General features: G+C 34.8%; 1 protein-coding gene across 50 annotated transcripts in view; it reads right to left on the bottom strand.

The window, feature by feature from the left end:
* Positions 1-19,385, bottom strand: part of GPHN (gephyrin) — a 689,342-nt gene that overhangs the window by 174,150 nt on the left and 495,807 nt on the right. For 29 of the 50 annotated variants that reach the window (XM_078335194.1, XM_078335196.1, XM_078335199.1 and 26 more), the window contains one exon: positions 10,234-10,276. In XM_078335194.1, the coding sequence (XP_078191320.1) occupies positions 10,234-10,276 (43 nt within the window). Of the gene's footprint in view, positions 1-10,233; positions 10,277-12,042; positions 12,106-19,385 lie in introns of all 50 variants that reach the window. The other 21 variants (XR_013521272.1, XM_078335184.1, XM_078335182.1 and 18 more) reach the window with 1 other exon arrangement.

The following is a 19,385-nucleotide window of genomic DNA, read 5'->3' as shown; positions in this document are numbered from 1 at the left end:
AGATTGCAGTGATGCAATCTTGGCTTACTGAAACTTCCACCTGGTGGGTTAAAGTAATTTTTTTGCCTCAGCCTTCTGAGTAGCTGGGATTATAGGTGTGCGCCACCAGGCCTGGCTAGTTTTTTTATTTTTAGTAGCTATGAGGTTTCAACATGTTGGCCAGGCTGGTCTTGAACCCCTGGACTCAAGTGATCTGTACTCCTTGGCCTCCCAAAGTGCTAGGATTACAGGTGTGAACCACCACTCCTGAACTCTTCAGCTTTCTTTACTTTTTCTGTTCTGTTTTTTTCCTTTTTGCTCCTCTAACAGTAATTTCAAACGGCCTGTCTTCAATTTTGCTGGTTCTGTCTTCTGACTGATCAAGTCTGTGGTTGAAACCCTCTAGTGAATTTTTCAATTCTGTTTTTGTATCCTTTGGCTCTAGAATCTTTCTTTAGCAGTTTTTAACTTTTTGTTGATATCTTCATTTTGTTCATTCATTGGTTTCCTGATTTTGTGTAGTTGTCCATTCGTGTTCTCTTTTAGATCAGTGACCTTTTTAAAGGTAATTATCTTGAATTATTTGCCAGGCAATCATAGATCTCTGTTTCTTTCATGTTGGTTTCTAGAGAATTACTTTGTCTTTTGATTGGGCCATGTATCCCGATTTCTCGGTGTGTCTTGTAATTTCTTTTTCTTTTTCTTTTTTTTGAGACGGAGTTTTGCTCGTTACCCAGGCTGGAGTGCAATGGCGCGATCTCGGCTCACCGCAACTTCCGCCTCCTGGGTTCAGGCAATTAGGCAATTCTCCTGCCTCAGCCTCCTGAGTAGCTGGAATTACAGGTACATGCCACCATGCCCAGCTAATTTTTTGCATTTTTAGTAGAGATGGGGTTTCACCATGTTGACCAGGATGGTCTTGATCTCTTGACCTCATGATCCACCCACCTCGGCCTCCCAAAGTGCTGGGATTCCAGGCTTGAGCCACTGTGCCTGGCCCGCCTTGTGATTTTTGATGTGTTTTAGTGATTTGAGAAACAGCCACGTCTCCAGGTCTTTACAGACTCACCTTGTATAGGGGACACTCTCACCAATCAACCTGGCTAGAGATTCTGAGGGGGCCTCTGAAACCTTTTGGAAAGAGGGGAGATTGGGACTTCTCTGGGAATGTGTATGTAATTTCCCAATTTGAGAGGTTTGCAGGTTTCTTTATCAGGAGCTTGTAATCTCTTGCTGTCAACAGTGTTTGTCCGTTGCATTGTAGGCTCTGTGGTGCTGCTGTAGCAAGCCATCACTGTTCCTTATTCTCAGTGGCCTCCAGACATCCAAAGTATGCCAGCTCTCTGTTACCACCCTAGTGAGGCAAGAGAGAAACCATTCCCTTGGCAGCCCTCGAAAAAGTCTGAACATCTAATGCATGTTCCACTCTTCCCTCTTCCTCCTGAGGGAAAAGCAAGAGTTGAGCACTTTCTCCAGATTGCACTGAGGGGTGCTGGTGCCTATGTGTGGCACTGCAGGCCCTGTAGTATTGCAGTAAGTTGCCTCCAGTCTCCCTTGCTTTCAGCAGCGCTCAGGCATTCAAACTGCAGTAGTTCCGTCCATGCACTGAGACAGAAAGCGATTATGTGGGCAGCCCTCTGAAAAGCTAGAATGTTGGATATATGTTCCACTCTTCCCCCACAGAAAGTAACCATGAGTTGGGCGTTTTCTCCTTTTCATGCTAAGCTATGCTGACTTGGCGGAGGGATTATCACAGGTAAAGTAAAACAGCTGCTATCCACTTCAATGTGGCTATTCTTGGCTTTGTGTCAGCTTGGGGTAATGCAACTACCTGTTTTCTGGAGTTCTCATGAAGCTATTATGACCATATATTGCTGTTAAGTTAGTGTCTCTGTGAGGATATGAGGGTTAGGGCTTCCGATCTATTACCTTAATACTTCTTAGCTATACCAACTACAATATTGACAATGAGGAAGGTAAAAAGACTGACTCAAAGTAATGAATGATGTAACTTTTCATATAAAATAAAAAGGTTAGGTAATCGAAAAAAATAAGAAAAATGAGACAAAATTTAAATTGAATAGCAAATACTACTTAAGGAATTTAGGTTTCACAAATAAAAATGTAATATTTGAGAGCCAGGCATGATGGCTGTTCAGGAGATTGAGGCAGGAGGATTGCTTGAGCCCAGGAGTTCAAATCCAGTCTGGGCAACATAGTAAGACTCAATCTCTAAATTTTTTTTTCCTTTTTAAATTTTGAGACCCCAGTAAATAAACTACATGAGGATATAGTAAAGAAAATAGAATAAACTTGTTTTATTTAGATTAAATGAAAAGTCAAGAGAGATAGTGCTTATAAATAGTACCTCAATAAATATTTATGGAAGCCAATTGCTAATCATCTTTAGTTATATAAAGAAAGATAATCTAAGTGATGATGGTAAGCAGCTATTGTCTGATCCAGTGAATGTCAATCAAGATGATAAGGGATTAGGTTGCAGCAAGAAATAATTAGAAATTTTTTTCTAAATATAGGAGGCACAAGAACATACTTCTTCAAGGATTATTTCAAAATCCTTTTTCCAGGGAATAATAAAAAAGATAAAAATTCATGTTTGTTAATGGTAAGTTTCAAGAAAGTTAACTGGAAGACCTATCCATCTATGATAAATTAAAGGGTATAAGTCTAAAAAGTCTGATTTATACTACAGGAAAGAGGTAGTAATAAGTCCAGAACCTGGGTGCCAGTAGTAGTGAGAATGAATGAAGGGATACGGGCCAAAGTGAATACATGAGATAATCTGAAGGGAAAGAGCAGTTAAAAACAAACAAACAGTACTTTCAATAAACACATTAGAGTTTTGGCTAATGTTCATTGTTTTCCTTCTCTGTTCCCATTCTGTTTCTTATTTAGGATATTCTGCTATCTTTTGCTTGCTCTGTCTGTTCAAGGTTGTCCTCTCATTTATTTATGCAGTTGTCCAATCAACTCTTATTGACAGTTATGGTGATAGATTCTGGTAATAGTGCAAAGGAACCAGATAGATGAGGTCTTGCAAGATGCTTAGGGTGGAGTAGAGGGGACAGTGGAGCAGACAGAAATGTACTACACTGTAAATAGGCTTGCAATAAAGTAGGGAAACGACAGTATACTAGAGAAGAACTGAGGGGCACTTTGCTCAGATTTGAGAGGAAGTAGAAAGCTTCCTGAAAGAACTATAGGATAGGTAGGAGATATCCAGGTTTTGGAAGAGATGAGAAATCAGCATTTTGGGAAAGACAAAACTATCTGCAAATTGAAATGTTCATATGGCTGGTGCATGGAATTCCAGGTAAAACTAGAGATAAGCAGAAGCCATTGGCAAGCAATTTTGAGGAGTTAGGCCTATACACAAGAACAAGGAGCCAATAAAGGGTTGAAGTTATTAAAGGAGTATGACAAGTTTAGATTTGTATTTTAGAATGATAAAAATGCTTGTAGAATGAGATATAAAAAACACTAAAGATTTTTGGTTTGGACAAATCAGGGGCTAGTGATGTTACTCCTTGAAATACGGGAAGAAGTATAGATTAAGATTATAAATTTAGTTTTAGTCATGCTGAGTCTGAGATACTTGTGTAATATTCAGGAAGAGATCTACAACAGACAATTGGAAAAATAAATCTGAAGTTTATGGAGAAGATATGGATTAGAGTTATAGATTTGGTTTACTTGAAAGCCTTAATAGATGGCCTTGCTCATGCATGATATAGAGATGTCTGAATATTACTGATTTAATGACTGCTAAAAAAAAAAAAGAGCACCAAAGAAGCTGAAGAAAATATAAAAAGACAGTTTAAAAGAAACACTAGGAGATAGAAGTGCCAAGAAAGATAATTATTTCATTAAGGAGGGAGCGATTTATAAAGGTAAGCCCTGCCTTCCTTTAGGCTTTCCCTTCCTCTTATACCCCAATCATAGTACTAAATGCACCCATTTTCTTAAAACCTGCTCTCAGAGGTTGCAGCCAAATTATATATTAAATTTATGTAAGACTAGTGGATTTTTAAGTTTAATTTGTTACTCCAACCAGTTAACTTATGTTCTTTAAAATAGTAGATCTTTGGCCAAGAATCCCAGCACTTTGGAGGGCTGAGGTAGGTGGATCACCTGAGGTGGATCACCAGCCTGGCTAACATAGTGAAACCCCAACTCTTCTAAAAATACAAAATTAGCCGGGCATGGTGGCGCATGTCTGTAATTCCAGCTTCTTGGGAGGCTAAGGCAGGAGAATTGCTTAAACCCGGGAAGCGGAAGTTGCAGTGAGCTAAGATTGCACCATTGCACTCCAGCCTGGGTGACAAGAGCAAAACTCTGTCTCAAAAAAAAAAAAAAAAAAAAAAAAAAAGGAAAGAAAGAAAGGAAGAAGGAAAAAAGAAAAGAAAAAGAAAAATGATAATAGTAGAAGTACCACCAGTATACTAAACTAATAGTAACAATAGTAGTACTAGTAGTAATCATAACAATAGCAGCTACAAAGCTGTAGAAAGCAAAACAGCATGGAATTTGTATAAAGCCAGACATACCAATCAATGAAACAGAACAGGTAACCAACTAACTTTTGACAGTCATCAAGAAAATGCATCCGAGAAAAGGTATCTTCCTCAGTAAATGGTGCTGAGAAAATTGGATAGCCATATGCAGAAGAATGAAACTAGATGTCTATCTTTTATTACATTAAAAAAATCACATCAAAATTGATTAAAGACTTACACATAAGACCCAAAAACTATAAAACTGCTAGAAGAAAACATAGAGGAAACACTTTAGGACATTGATATAGGCAAATATTTTTTGGCTAAGACTTCAAAAGCACAAGCAACAAAAGAAAAACAAATGAGACTGTATCAAACTAAAAAGCTTCTGCACAGCAAAAGAGACAATAAAGTAGAATCAACCTGCAATATTAGAGAAAATATTTTCAAGCTATTCATCTGACAAGGGACTAATATCCACAACACACAAGGAATTCAAGCAATTCAACAGCAAAAACCCAAATAATTCCATTAAAAAGCAGTCATATGAGCTGAACAGACATCTTTCAAAAGAGAATACACGAATGGCCAACAGGTATATGAAAAAATGCCCAACATCACTAATCATCAGAGAAATACAAATCAAAACCATAATGAAATATAATCTGGCTCCAGTTAGAATGGCTACTGTATAAAAGACAAAAAGTAACAAATACTGGTGAGGATGTGGAGAAAAGGGGTCTCTTATACACCGTTGGTGGGAATGTAAATTAGTAAGCCATTATAAAAAACACTATGGAGTCCCTAAAAAAACTAGAAATAGAACTACCACATAATCGAGCAATTCTGCTATTGGGAATATATCCAAAGGAAAGAAAATCAGTATATCAAAGAGATGCCTGTACCACCATGTTTACTGAAGCACTGTTCCACAAGAGCCGAGATACAGAATTAACCTGTGTCCATCAATAAATAACTGGATAAAGAAAATGTGGTATATACACACAATGGATTACTATTTAAAATAGCATAAATTCTGTCAACTGCAGAAACACAGATGGAACTGGAAGGCTTGTTAAGTGAAGTAAGACAAGCACAGAATGACAGATATTGCAAGTTCTTATATCTGTGGGAGCTAAAAAAGCTGACCTTCATGGAGGCAGTGAATAGAATGATAGTTATCAGAGGCTGGGAAAGATGGGGTGGGGAACAAATAGAAGTTGGCTAAAAGGTACAAACATAGAGTTACATAGAATGAATAAGTCCTAATGTTCAATAGTACAATAGGGTGACTACAGTTAACACCAATGTATTGTATATTTCAAAATAGCTAGAAGATATGATATGAAATGTTCCCAACATGAAGAAATGATAAATGCTCAAGAGGTGATGAATATCCCTAATACCCTGAATTGATCATTACAAATTCTATGCATGTATCAAAATATTACATGGACTCCATAAATAAGTACAAATATTATGTATCAGTAAAAAATTCTGAACTCCATTAAAATATACTAAAAAATCTAGAAAATCCCAGGAAAATGAACCACATGCCCTATAAAACACAGGCTGAACAAAGTACATTCAGAAAGCAATTAAGGCTGGGCTCAGTGGCTCAGGCCTGTAATCCCAACACTTCGGGAGGCCAAGGTAGGCATATCATGAGGTCTGGAGTTCAAGACCAGCCTGGCCAACATAGTAAAACTCCATCTCTCCTAAAAATACAAAAATTAGCCGGGCATGGTGGCGCACACCTGTAATCCCAGCTACTCGGGAGGCTGAGGCAGAAGAATCACTTGAACCTGGGAGGTGGAGGTTCCAGTTAGCCAAGATTGTGCCACTGTATTCCAGCCTAGGTGACAGAGCAAGATTCAGTGGCGGTGGGGTGGGGGGAGGGGAAGAGAAGAAAGCAATTAAAATGCTGTCCTGCAGTGCTAAAATGTAAGTTCACATATGGCATTTCTCATCTGTAAATTTTTTACATTTTACTTGTTGTCTTGATAAAACCAGTTATTCATAAAAATAACAAAATTTTGCTTTATTAAAAAGAAACGTTGACAGAAGGAAATGAATTATAGGTAGAAAGATGACATAAGAAAATTAATAACTAGTGTCATATCATCTTGATAGCCTATGTGGTAATAAAGCAATTTTGGCACTGATAATCCGATATTTATTTATAAGTACCCATGGATGAGCCAAATATCAATCTCTATTTTTACCTACTGCTTAGACTTTTTTGCATAATAATGAATTGGGTTTTGAAGGCCTTATTGAAATTAATTAGGTAACACAGCATGTTGGTTAAAAATGTGGGCTATAAAATCAAGGTCTGAAATACTGGCTTTAACCATTTACTTTATCCAAAAGCAATTTATTTAACTCTGGAATCTTTAATTTCCTTATTTCTTTAAGCAAAAATTAACAGAATTTTACTCACAGGATTTGTTTTTGTGTGTGAGGATTAAGTAGGATGAACCATGTAGAAAAGTATTGGAAACACAGTAACAGTCAATAAAAAGTAATTTATTTTATTATTATCATCATTATCAAGAAAATGATGGCAATCAGTATTAGTAGTAATAGTAACAATAATATCAGCTAACATTTACTGAGTAATTATTATGTACCTAGCATTATACTATTTAATCCTTGTAACAATCTACAAGGTAGATAATCTTATTTCATATTTTAAAATTTATTTTATACTTTACAATTTCTGCCCTTTGTGAACAAGTTATTACCACATTTTACAGATCAGGAAAGTGTGGCATACAGATACTGAGCACTTCTCCAAGTTCACACAGCTAATAAGTAAAGAAATCAAGATTTTAACATAGGAAGTTTGACTCTAGAAAGGAAAAATGCCACTTCAACGAAGACTTAGTCTTAGAGTCGGTCACAGAAAGGAAAGTTAGGATATTTATGAGATTTTAAAGTTTGGTACAAAGCAGATCTTTAATATAGGAGCTTAATTAAAATTGGATAAAGATCATGATATAATCATGTAGGATTGATGGATATAGCAAGGCAAGGGGTTGTGAGAGCCTGTTCATGTTTGGTGCCCACGGAAGAGGTTCGCTTTCTAAGGACTTGGTTAAGTCATATTAATACATGGCAATTTCAGAAAAGTTGGGAACTCATTGCCTGCAACAGCCAGTGAGATCCAGGTATCTTCTGAATTAGGGTCAAGATATGGTTTTGAGGGATGTAAAAGAGGCATTATCTTAAGTTTATTACATTTTATTTTGCCTTGGCCAAGGAATTTCTTAAGGAAGTACTTTTAGAATCCAAATTTATTTTGGGATCAAAAACTCCAGCTCATTAGTTGTTTGCAATTTTGTTTCCTTCTTTATTCTCAGGCTCCTTTTAAATAAACAATTTGTTTATATCAAAAATTCCCCAGGATGCCTATTATAATTCTTCCATAGCAAGATTCTCACTAGCAAAACAGAATAAGAACCAGGAGGGTTCTTATACGTTGATCAATGACCCAGGGCAAAGTTTATCTAAAGGACACTAGTCCTACAAGAAACCTGAAACTTGGTTTCCAGAGCCAGCTTGCAAAATACTTACTGAGGCATGTGTCTATGTTTTTCCTTAACAGAGATATAACAAAATCTCTACCCCTAATAGAGATATAACAAAAAATGATAAGAATAGACAGAGACAAATAGTAGAGTTATTGGTAATATGACAAATTTTTACCAAGGATAAATGCATTTTCAAATTTAGTTAGATTATCAAAGGAGTCCTAAAAAGGATTCCTTACTCCTAGGAGACAAAATAAAGTTAGCAATTGGAGAACTCAAAGAAAAGAAATCAGAGTTTAATCTAATGTGAGACTTATCTCACTGTAACAATTAGAGAAACTCACAAAGCTCTAAGTAGGAGGTTCAAAGGGGCTCAGAGGAATTGTTTTTTGAGACAGGGTCTCATTCTATCTGTCCCTCAGGCTAGAGTATAGTAGGGCAATCATGGCTCACTTCAGCCTCAACCTCCTGGACTCAAGCTATTACATTAAGAATGTCTGTTGATCAAATCACACATCAAGATAACAAAGCTGAGTTTATTTCTCCTTCATTGGCCTCCCAAAATGTTGAGATTACAGGTGTGAGCCACTGCACCTGGCCAATATAATGGTCTTGGACAAACAATAACTGCTTAGCTTTGGAGCTAAGATAACAGATTTACAAAACAAAAATTGAAAAAATTTACACAAAAAAATTCCATAAATTTTTACATTTGTGATGGTCTCTATTTTTTGATGTGAAATAAAGTTCAGCCATATGAGCACTCCATGGCCAGGTGACCCAACCCCAGTAAAAACCCTGGACATTAAGGCTCAGTGAGCTTCCCTGGTTGGCAATACTCGATACATGCTGTCATACATTGTGGCTGGGAGAAATAAGCAATGTCCATATGACTACACTGGGAGAGGACAACTAGAAGCTTGCACCTGGTCTCTCCTGGATTCTGCCCTATGTATCTTTTTGCCTTTGCTGATAATCTGTATCCTTTCACTGTAATAAACCATAACCAGAAATATAACAAAAATAATGCTGACATTCTGCTAGAAATAGAAATCATTCAATTTGCTAAAACTCCCAGTGGTATGAGTATTAGTAGACACATTTTGGTATGATTCCCTTGTACTTCTTGATAAAGATCAGGAAGAAGATAGGATTATGTCATTAAGCCATTAGGTTACAGAGAACAATAATAAAACAATTAGCATTTATACAGCACTTTTTTCTTAGGATCCCGAATCTTTTTATTTTTTTTGACATGGAGCCTCAGTCTGTCACGTAGGCTCGAGTGCAATGACGCAGGCTTGAGTGCAATGACACAGTCTTGGCTCACTGCAACCTCCGCCTCCCAGGTTTAAGCCATTCTCCTGCCTCAGCCTCCAAAGTAGCTGAGATTACAGGCACCTGTCACTACGCCCTGCTAATTTTTGTATTTTTGAGTAGAGACAGGATTTCACCATGCTGCTGGTCAGGCTGGTCTCGAACTCCTGACCTTGTGATCCACCCGCTTTGGCCTCACAAAGTGCTGGGATTATAGGTGTGAGCCACTGCACCTGACCAGGTTCCCAAATCTTTTAAGACACAATTTTCAATGTGACATCGTTTCAAGTACCCAGATAAGAAAAAAACTATAGTTCCTTTTTATAAGATGAAAAAATGAATGATATACAACGTTAAATGGCTTCCAATTAACACTATTAGTGATCAAACCAATAAATAGAATTGAGGATTCTTTACTATTGGTTCAGGGTTCTATGTTCTAAAACATGCTGCCTGTGAAGTTAAGATGTCAGGAATTCATATTAACAAAATGATGATATACCCTCTTGGAAGCCAAATATTCTTTTTTTTAAAGTTAGCTTGTCTTCAGGAATTTACATTATTATTATTGTCAGTTAGTCTCTTTTCAAATAACTTTTGGCAGTGGAACAATTAAAGAGAGTTTTGGAGTCACAGAGGAGCTTGTTCCTACCTCCTGGGAGTGTATCAAAGTTCTTGGGTCAGCTTGCAAAAACAATTAGATTAAGGAAACTATTATTAATGTATTGATATTGGCAATATTTTTAAAAGGTAAAAGCCCTAATATTCATATTCTTCACATAAATGTTCCCCATTGCTTTTCTTTTCTTTTTTTTCACCAAAATATCATTTTTAGCTTTATAAGCTCTGGTTCAGCAGCCCACTGGAAATGATAAAATACTTACTGGCTCTAAGAATATTCTCCTTGCTGCTGCACCTGGACTGGACCTGTAGAAAGAGCATAAACTCAGTAATTTAGGGCTCATAGCATGAATAGGCAGATATGCATATTTAATGGGCAAGCTCCTGAGGTCTAGGATCAAAGGCTTTATATATTAATATTTCAGATGTTATAACATGTTAGCAAAAATGTTATACTTGTTTCATCATTTTTATTTATCCTTTACTTACTCTGAAGAAAGAACTGACTTCCAAACAAAAAATTGGAGTTATAATATAAATTATACAGAGATAAAACAAAGACGAATTTTTTATCCATTTGTATTTGGAATCAGTATTTAGAAACAGATTTGTTATTGCATATTTAGTTGTAAATATTGGTCCTTAATATTAAGGTATTTAGTATATCTCTTGACTAAAATAATAATAAAATTCAAGTAATAAAGTTGTAACTAAGTATTCCATTGTAGTAATTTTAGTATGTACATAAATGGGAGGAAAATAGAGAAATCCTTATATAATGTTTACATTTGATTTTGAAAATATTTATTGATTATAATTATAAATTTAATAATTTATCATAGTTATAATATTGATTATGAAATATGCTTCCATTGAATATCGATAAAATTGAACAAATTTATTTACCAATTCTTAGGTACATGTATAATTTATCAATTAGGAACCCTATGCTTTGACTCAAATGTTTGGATCAAAGTGAAACATTCTTTTAAATGTTACAAAACTGCTACATTCAAGGAGCATGGTACATGTCATTAACATGTTGATGTCAAAGGAAACTGTATTTAAGCTCCACACCTCTTCTTCCCTTTCCACAGCAGCTTGCCCCAAATGGATATATACACAACAAATTAATTTCTATAGTTTAACACAATCTACTATCATAATGAAAGAACTTATGAAAGGAATGTTGCAACTTAGGGTGAGTTATGATTGTCCTTTCCTGAAAAAAACAATTGTTAATGTTTAAAAAAAAATGACAATAAAAAAGTCACAAACATACATACAAGAAAAAAAATATACACACACACCAAAAAACAAAAACAAAACAAAACAAAAAGAAAAAATAATTCCAAATGTTACTTATTCTCTTTTGGCCCAGATTGTTCAACTAGTTTTAAACATACTAGAAGGAAAAAGCTAATCTGAAGATAATATTCTTACGTTCTTTTACTCAGGAGTCTTATTTAAGAACAATTCTGGACCAAATGGGAAAGAAATCTATGACTGCTTAAAGTAAATAATACAGGGAAGAAGACACAAGGATGAGGAAAAGAAAAGTAAGAGAGAGAGGTTTGAGGGTGTAAATCTAGGCAATGGAAAAGAAAGTATGGAATTACAGAAGGGGACAATATGTAAATGCAGAATGTTCTGCTATTTCTCATTAAAATTCATACCAAGAGGGTAAGAATGACCAATGAACTTGCTGCAAAATAAATAAGCAAGTTGCTATACTATGGAATGAGCATAAGTATAACTATACCACTACAGCCTTAAAGAAGAAAAGAAACACACACTAACAGACAAATTAATAGACAAGCTTAATAAAGAGAGAAACTACATTTTAAAAGTGATTCAAAGAACACAAGAGAAAGCTAGAATAGAGAGAGAAAAGTCTGGGAGAGAAAAGGAAAAGAAAGGGGGAAATGTTAAAAGACAAAAACAGAGTTCAAAGAAGTCAAATGGAAGTCAAGAAAGTCTTCAACAAGATGTAGAAACAGAAGGAGCCCAAACCCATAGCGCAAAGCAATGTTTGCGAATGGAAAGCAGCTCCTTTGATCAGTAATAGTTACTCTTAAGTCGTAGCCTCTATTCCTCCAGAGTTCATCTTTAAGCCCTTCCAATCTAGAGTGGAGCTAGTGTATGGATAGAAACAAGAGATTTACAATGAACAGAGCAGTTCAGATGAGTAGTTCAAATTGTCTCATAAAATGTTCCAACAGAGTTATTTAATGTCTCTTATATACATTTTATAATGTATATAATGGAAAATGGTGGTGAAGAATTAGTTGGCTTTACCAAAAAAAACCCAAACCAAACCAAACCAACAACAAAATACCCTCTCCCATTCCCTAGGTGACTTAAAAAATTAACAACAACAAAATCATTCATAACATGAATTGAATAAAGAAACCTAAGTGTTGCTTTGTGGCACCTCAGTTTAGAACTATATATTTCAAACAGCTTTGATGGAGAAATTTGTATGAGGATAACAATTCAATTCCCTGAATCTGAGCATTTATCAAGGTTCACAAATTGCTAACAGTGGTATAATCAATGCTTTCTCATTTATATTACATTGGCTATTTGAACCAGATTTGGGGAGAATTACTTTAATATCAAGAATTATAAGAATTTCTTTAGTGATCTTGAGTATATGTGTGTATCTATCACTGAAGAAAACAAAAATTTAAAAACGCTGCTTTTTATGCATGTAGCAAATAACTTTTTCTCTTGCACCATGAAACTATTTGTCTTTATAATATTTACTTAATTTTATACAATTTCAAGGTGAAAATTCTACCTAACTTACAATGTAATGGCATAACTTGAAATGGTAAACTTGGGAAACAACTATTGTTCTTATACATATGGACTATAAAGAAGGTAACACAGGTCTGTCTCAAGCTTTATGGCTTTTTGCTTTTTTTCTTTATGTTATCCTGGCTTTACTCAATGGGGAAAAAAGGAAAGCCTGGAAAGCAAAATAAAATAGATTTTGACCAAATATTAAATTAGTCAGGGATCAGAAATAAAAGGTATGGTATCTGATTACCTTTTACTTTATTCCATTGGATCATGTTATTTTACTTTAGTTAACATCTGATTTTACAGATTTACAAATAATTCCCTTTTCAACCAGAATCAAAACTAAGATAACATGTAGAAACAGCATATTATATTAAAGTCAATGGAGAAAATGAAAAGCATGAAGGACTTAATGAAAACATAGGGTATTCATTTACTTATCAAGATTGTTTTGAAACATCAAGTAATTCATTTCAACATGTGTTTACATGTGTAATATAATTTTTGCTGAAGATCACATCATCCATTAGGAAATCTTAAGATGTGAAACAGAAAACAGAAAGGAGAGCACATAATAAATGTAAGGAACAAAAGTGAAAATACCTTTAAAAAAGCTGAAAAATTTTTAACAACCACGATCTTTAGATACAGTTAGAGAAATCACTTACCTTATGCTTAGGTCATAACAAGAATAGCACAGTGTTTAAAGTCAGCTCTTCATTATGGGAGGTACAATTGAAAGCCATAGGTTATAATAACATGAATTGCTACATAGAAATGAAGACTTTTCAGCCCAACATGAAAAGCTAACTCTTATGCGAGAACATTTCAACTTATGTTAAATGCAACGTGAAGAACAACTGAGGGTGTAAACATCAAAACACACTCAAACACATGAATCTCACACCAAAAAGAGAGATGGCCCAATCTCTCAGGACACAGAAGATTTAATCTGTGACCATAATTTGTGACATATAAGGGAAGGCACATTGCTTTAACAGTGAAAGATGCATGCATAATGTATAACCATCCATTTACCTCCCCACCCTCCATCCAGCTTGTACACACACAAGCCCACTAAGATACAGGGAAATAATGTAGTGCCAAGCTGATATGAAGAAAGCAGGACACACGAAAGCACAGCAGTGGTCATGTGATTTGAGAGGTGTTCTTCCCTTAAACCATCCCATCACCATGCTTATTTTAAAGAAGCCAGGAAAAGATTCCCTTTCAATGCTGCAGTAGCTACGAGCCCCCAGCTTGAAGCTAGTGTGTGGAATTTTGATCACCGTTCCCTGCGATGTCAGGGGCTCTCCAGTGGAAGCCAGATGTACCATAATACCAGTTAGTGGGGGTACAAATCTGTGAATAACAAGCATCTTTTCCCTTCTGCATTTCACAGAAGTGAGGGAGGAGAGAAACAAAGAAAATAAAACCCATGTTAAGGATAGGTTCGTAATATAAGAATATATATGTATTAAAATGAAAATTACATTTGATTGCAGATTAACACAAATCAGGTTTCAAAAAATTGCCTATTTTGCTGCTCACCAGGCTAATTTGTATTCTTTTTCTTGTAAATGCTATACATTTGGCTCATACTGAAAAAATTCTGAGCACTTTGTCAGATGGGGTCAAAGTCAAGAACAAAACAGTCATCTTCTTTGACTGACATTAAGAAAACTATCATTCCATTTTAAACATGACTTTATTGGGCAGTAATCACATTTTAAATTAGAAAATAAGTTTCTGTTTATGTTTACTTATATAATCTGAGAAGTCCTCTGTCTTAGAAAAACACAATGAAAATTTTAATCTTTTTACATTGTTAAAAAAGCAAACAACAAAAAAGCTGCAGTTTCTATCTATTTAGAAACTGTTTCCTAAGTACTCTTGTCTACTAGCAGTACAAGTTAATTAACAAGGATTATTCCTGTCAAACAATTTCAACTTTGCTTTCATATTATTGGTGACAGTAGTTAACTTTATCCATTTTATTCTTTTTGTGTGAGATAAACTTTGATTCAAGTGTGACATCCCAATTTAGTTAAGCAGATGTATAAACTCTAAAATGATCATGTACTCATTTTCTCTCCCTCCTTTTATTCTTAGCAGACCTTCCCTTTAATATGGCTTTGGTATTTTAGGCTCTGGGCCCTCACATAATCTATTTCCTCATAGGAAAAATAGATTGTTTGTGGCTCAAAGGAGATAATACATGTATCAGTGATTTTAAGATATAAATATTTTTTTGCATATTTTCTGGTAGAATAATAGCTTTCTCTTTTTTTTTTTAAGAAAGAAAAAGAAGGAGTGAAGGAGAGGAAGAAAGAGGAAGAAAAAGAGGGAGAGAGAATGGGAATGTAGCTTTATTCTAAAAATGGGTGTTAATAATGGCCGATCAATATTTTGTGTATTTAAGGTGGAGAATGTATATTTTGTGTATTTAAAGTGGAGAGCTCTATAAATATTTATTGAGTTTACTTGTTCCAAATCTGAGTTCAAGTCCTAGATATCCTTATTAATTTTCTGTCTCGTTGAGTCTAAATCTCTTTATGAGTTTTATGCATCTGGGTGTTAGGATCGTTAGCTCTTATTGTTGCATTGATATAAATATAAAAATATATGTCATTAGTTGTCTCGAACTCCTAACCTCAGGTGATCCACCTGCCTCAGCCTCCCAAAGTGCTAGGATTATGGGCATGAGTCATGTACCCCTGGCCTATAGATGTCAGTAGTTGTTATGATCAGTGATGCTACTGACAACTGTAAAAATAACTCTGTGATTACACACCATCTTCATGATAATGTATGCATGCTTTTGTTTTTAATCCAAAGAGGGGGAAAATTCTGCATACAGTTGTACGTTTCTCAGTAGGAATAGGCCAGAACATTTTAGAAATGTCATAGCCAGATGGCCATAGGCACAGTAGGCATGCAAGCGATATAATCTAAGGCATGGAGCAAAGTCTCAACCAATTCCTCTAGAAAATGTATTTGCATTATTGGGCTTTTAGATCTTAAGCTGTTGCCTTTCTCTGGAATATACTGTGGCTTATTTTCTGATCCAAGTACTACTTTCCTTTAAGACCAGCTTAGATTATACCAGCCATTAAAAAATAATTCCCAAGTTCCTCAATCTGAAATAATTTCTTCTTTCTCTAAACACATTTAGCAGTGTTGTGATATAATTTACCTACCATAAAACTCATTCATTTTAAGTAAAAAAATATTAAAAGTTTGATGACTTTTAATAAAGTTATATGGTTGTGCAACTATTACTACAATCTAGATTTAGATTTCCCTAAATTCTTAAGGCATCTTATTTGAACTTCTATTACAGGACTTATCAAAATTTAGAATATAGAATATGAGTTCATCATTACCCATATTCCAATTACTGATATGAGTCCCCAAACAGACTCTAGGTTCTTAGAGGAAAAGGATCATGACTTCAATCCTACTATATTAAACATAGTGCTTTGTACAGAGGAAACATTTGCTAAATCTGAATGTTTATCTTGTAGTAATTATTTTCCTTTTCAATCTCAGCAGACTAAAATTTATTTTTAATAGCATTAAGTATGACCATAGCCATCCCTGTACCTGTTTTATCAGCTTACAAACAATTTTTACTTATTTGGGTCTGACAGTATTAAGAGATAATATGAGAAGTATGTGGATTATAGCTAAGAGATACCTGAGTATCCTATAGAATGACCTCAAGAATTTAGAAATTAATATTATTTAAGGTTAATCAAATAGTGACATTTGGAGTACAATAAAGGTTTTCTATACCAAGGGTTTCAGGTTAGGTTAAGAATATTCCTGATTTTCTAAGACAGCAGGATGTTTTATATCTTACATAGTCAGGTCACTAGAATTATAGAGATGACAGTTTTTGATGAATCAAGGCTTATTTTGACTTTAGTTTTTCTACCTTATTAAACTTATTTAAGAGTAATCAGTCTCTGACAGAATGAACTTCTTTGAGTACCATCTACTCATAAGATTAAGAAGAGAGAGAAAAAGGGACCATTTACTCAGATTACTTGCCTCTTTAGCCTACCCAGAAACAGAAGAAAAAGTTTGATTTAAATAACATTAAGCCAATAACTCTACAACCTTAGACTCTTACATTCTATTTCTTTCTCTTCTTACTTCTTAAACACAAATGAATAATTGTTCTAGAAAAGTTCTATTCCATGGTTCTGTTCATGCATCACCTTACTGGAATAAATTAGGATGCAAGTATTTGGCTCATTTGAGTTTGTTGGTAACTCTTATGTGTTTAATTAGATTTATGATGTCACTGCACATGTTCAACGGAAGAACTCAAAGAGTTCTGGCTTATTTATGACATGAAAGGAAGCACAATAAAGAGGATCTCCTTTGGAGTCCCATGGTATGATTTCTAATACTAGATTTTCCTCTTCCTAGCTGCGTAACCTTGGATGTGACATTTACCATTTAGAGTTTTAATTTCCTTATCCATAAAATGGGGAAAATTAAGTAGGATACTGTATGTGAAAGTGAAAACTGTTGTAAGTTAAAATAACAATAGAAATCTAAGTTGTTATTATCTTTATGTATATTTTAAGTCACATATATTTTATACAGGTAGAATCTGAGGTACAATGAGAATAAAAAATTTGCTACAAATCATGCTAAGAATCAGTGACAAATAATAGACTAATTGCGAACTTCTAGACTAAAGCTACAGAAAAAGCCTGAGTAAAGGTCTGAGATTAACTCTGCTAGAATTATTCTAATTCTTGTTTATGATTTTAGTAAACTTATCTCATCTCTATGGGTCTTGGTTTTCTTATCTGCAAAATGTAGATGTTTCTAGGGGTTTTAACTCAGGTCAATGGTCCCTTGAGAGAATCCTGTGGGTAAAAGACAGAGGTCAATTCACTGGGACAGAGAAATGAAATTACAATCTTTATGTTAAAAAATCTAATTAATATGTATTATCTTCTTTCATTATGAGCTTAGGCAACAAATACAGTAATATTAAGAGAACCTCTTCAAATTGTGTGGAATATCTTTTTATGTTTATCATTTCAAATTATAGTAGTTATTAGACCTGCTCCTAGAGTTTATTTAATGCATTTAAAAATAGGAATTACTGTATTTAAATTTGTTTTAAAAGTTATTTTGATCATGATTTGAATTGGTTTTCTAATGTCATATATTTTGTTTTATACACTTAAAAATATTTTTATGAAAAAAACATCTGAAGGCTTTCACCAAGTACCAAATGGGTCCAAGGCAGAAAAAAGGTTAAAAGCCTCCGAGCCAAATAATTTCCAAGCCTCCTTTTATCTGCAGCATATTGTAGGTCTAAGAAACTGTTCCCAATTTTATTTGCAGTCTTTTATCAAATCATATATAAAAAGGATATTTAATGAAAATTATATAAAATTGGTTACTGAATTAAACAAATGCCCATTTAATAGACCAAAACAACAAACACAAAAGGAACATTGCTGTTTTAAAAAGTCAGTAAAGCCTCAGGGTTAAAAAAAAATTCTGCTTCACTTGTGCTTTTCCCATTGGTTCAGATGATTAATTACATGGAATAATCATTTAATAGTAATCACATTTAAAATCCTCTATTCAAAGGTGAACTTCCATACACACACATACATACATAAAAACAGACACACGTGTGTATGTATCCATAAACATTTATTTGAATTTTGAGTCATATTTTGCTCACTAATAGAGAGTAGCAATGGTATTTCTCCTCACCCCCCATGCCCCAACAGAGTTTGCTGTCACCCAGGCTGGAGTGCAGTGGCACAATCTCGGCTCCCTGCAACCTCTGCCTCCCGGGTTCAAGCAATTCTCCTGCCTCAGCCCCTGAGTAGCTGGGACTACAGATGCCTGGCACCAAATATGGCTAATTTTTGTATTTTTACTAGAGATGGGGTTTCACCACGTTAGCCATGCTGGTCTTGAACTCCTGACCTCGTGATCCACCCGCCTAGTCCTCCCAAAGCACTGGGATTATAGGTGTGAGCCACAGTGCCAAGCCTGCTATTAAAAAAAAATCTATATATAACATAAGACTATGCAGGCAAATAAACAATATTTATAAGCAAAATAATTTTATAAATCTTCCCAGGGAACAATTCTTAAATGTTTTCCCACTGTTATATAAATTTTCATTGTTGAATTCCACTGAGCTTTCCTAAGTTCTAGGTTAATGTGGAAAACACTTCCTTTTCAGTACTGACCCATTCTAAAAGAAGCTGGAAGTGTGTCAGGTTGTATAGTTGGTGAAGTGTATTATTAATTACCATTGAAAATCAAAGCTTGTTTATGCTCCTTTATAGGTAACTTGGTGAGTTCCTTATTTGTTCTTAAATAAAATACTATAATATGTAGAACACACTTTCTATTCTTTAGAATTGGTTATCACCATGACTCAAGGAAATATGAATTTAATCATCAATGGTGAATATTCTTAATGAATTTCCTGTATAAAGCTTTAATTCCAAGTCGAAACATGCTCAGTGACCTCTGGAAACTTTGCAAATCCTAGGCTGGTCTTCTCTTGGTACCAACAATAGTTTTGGTTTGGTGCTTGTTCTGAAAA

Source organism: Callithrix jacchus, chromosome 8 (assembly GCF_049354715.1).
Source record: "Callithrix jacchus isolate 240 chromosome 8, calJac240_pri, whole genome shotgun sequence".
Taxonomy (NCBI): Eukaryota; Metazoa; Chordata; class Mammalia; order Primates; family Cebidae; genus Callithrix; species Callithrix jacchus.
The sequence above is the reverse complement of the archived record's forward strand: the minus strand, read 5'-3'. Positions and strand labels throughout refer to the sequence as shown.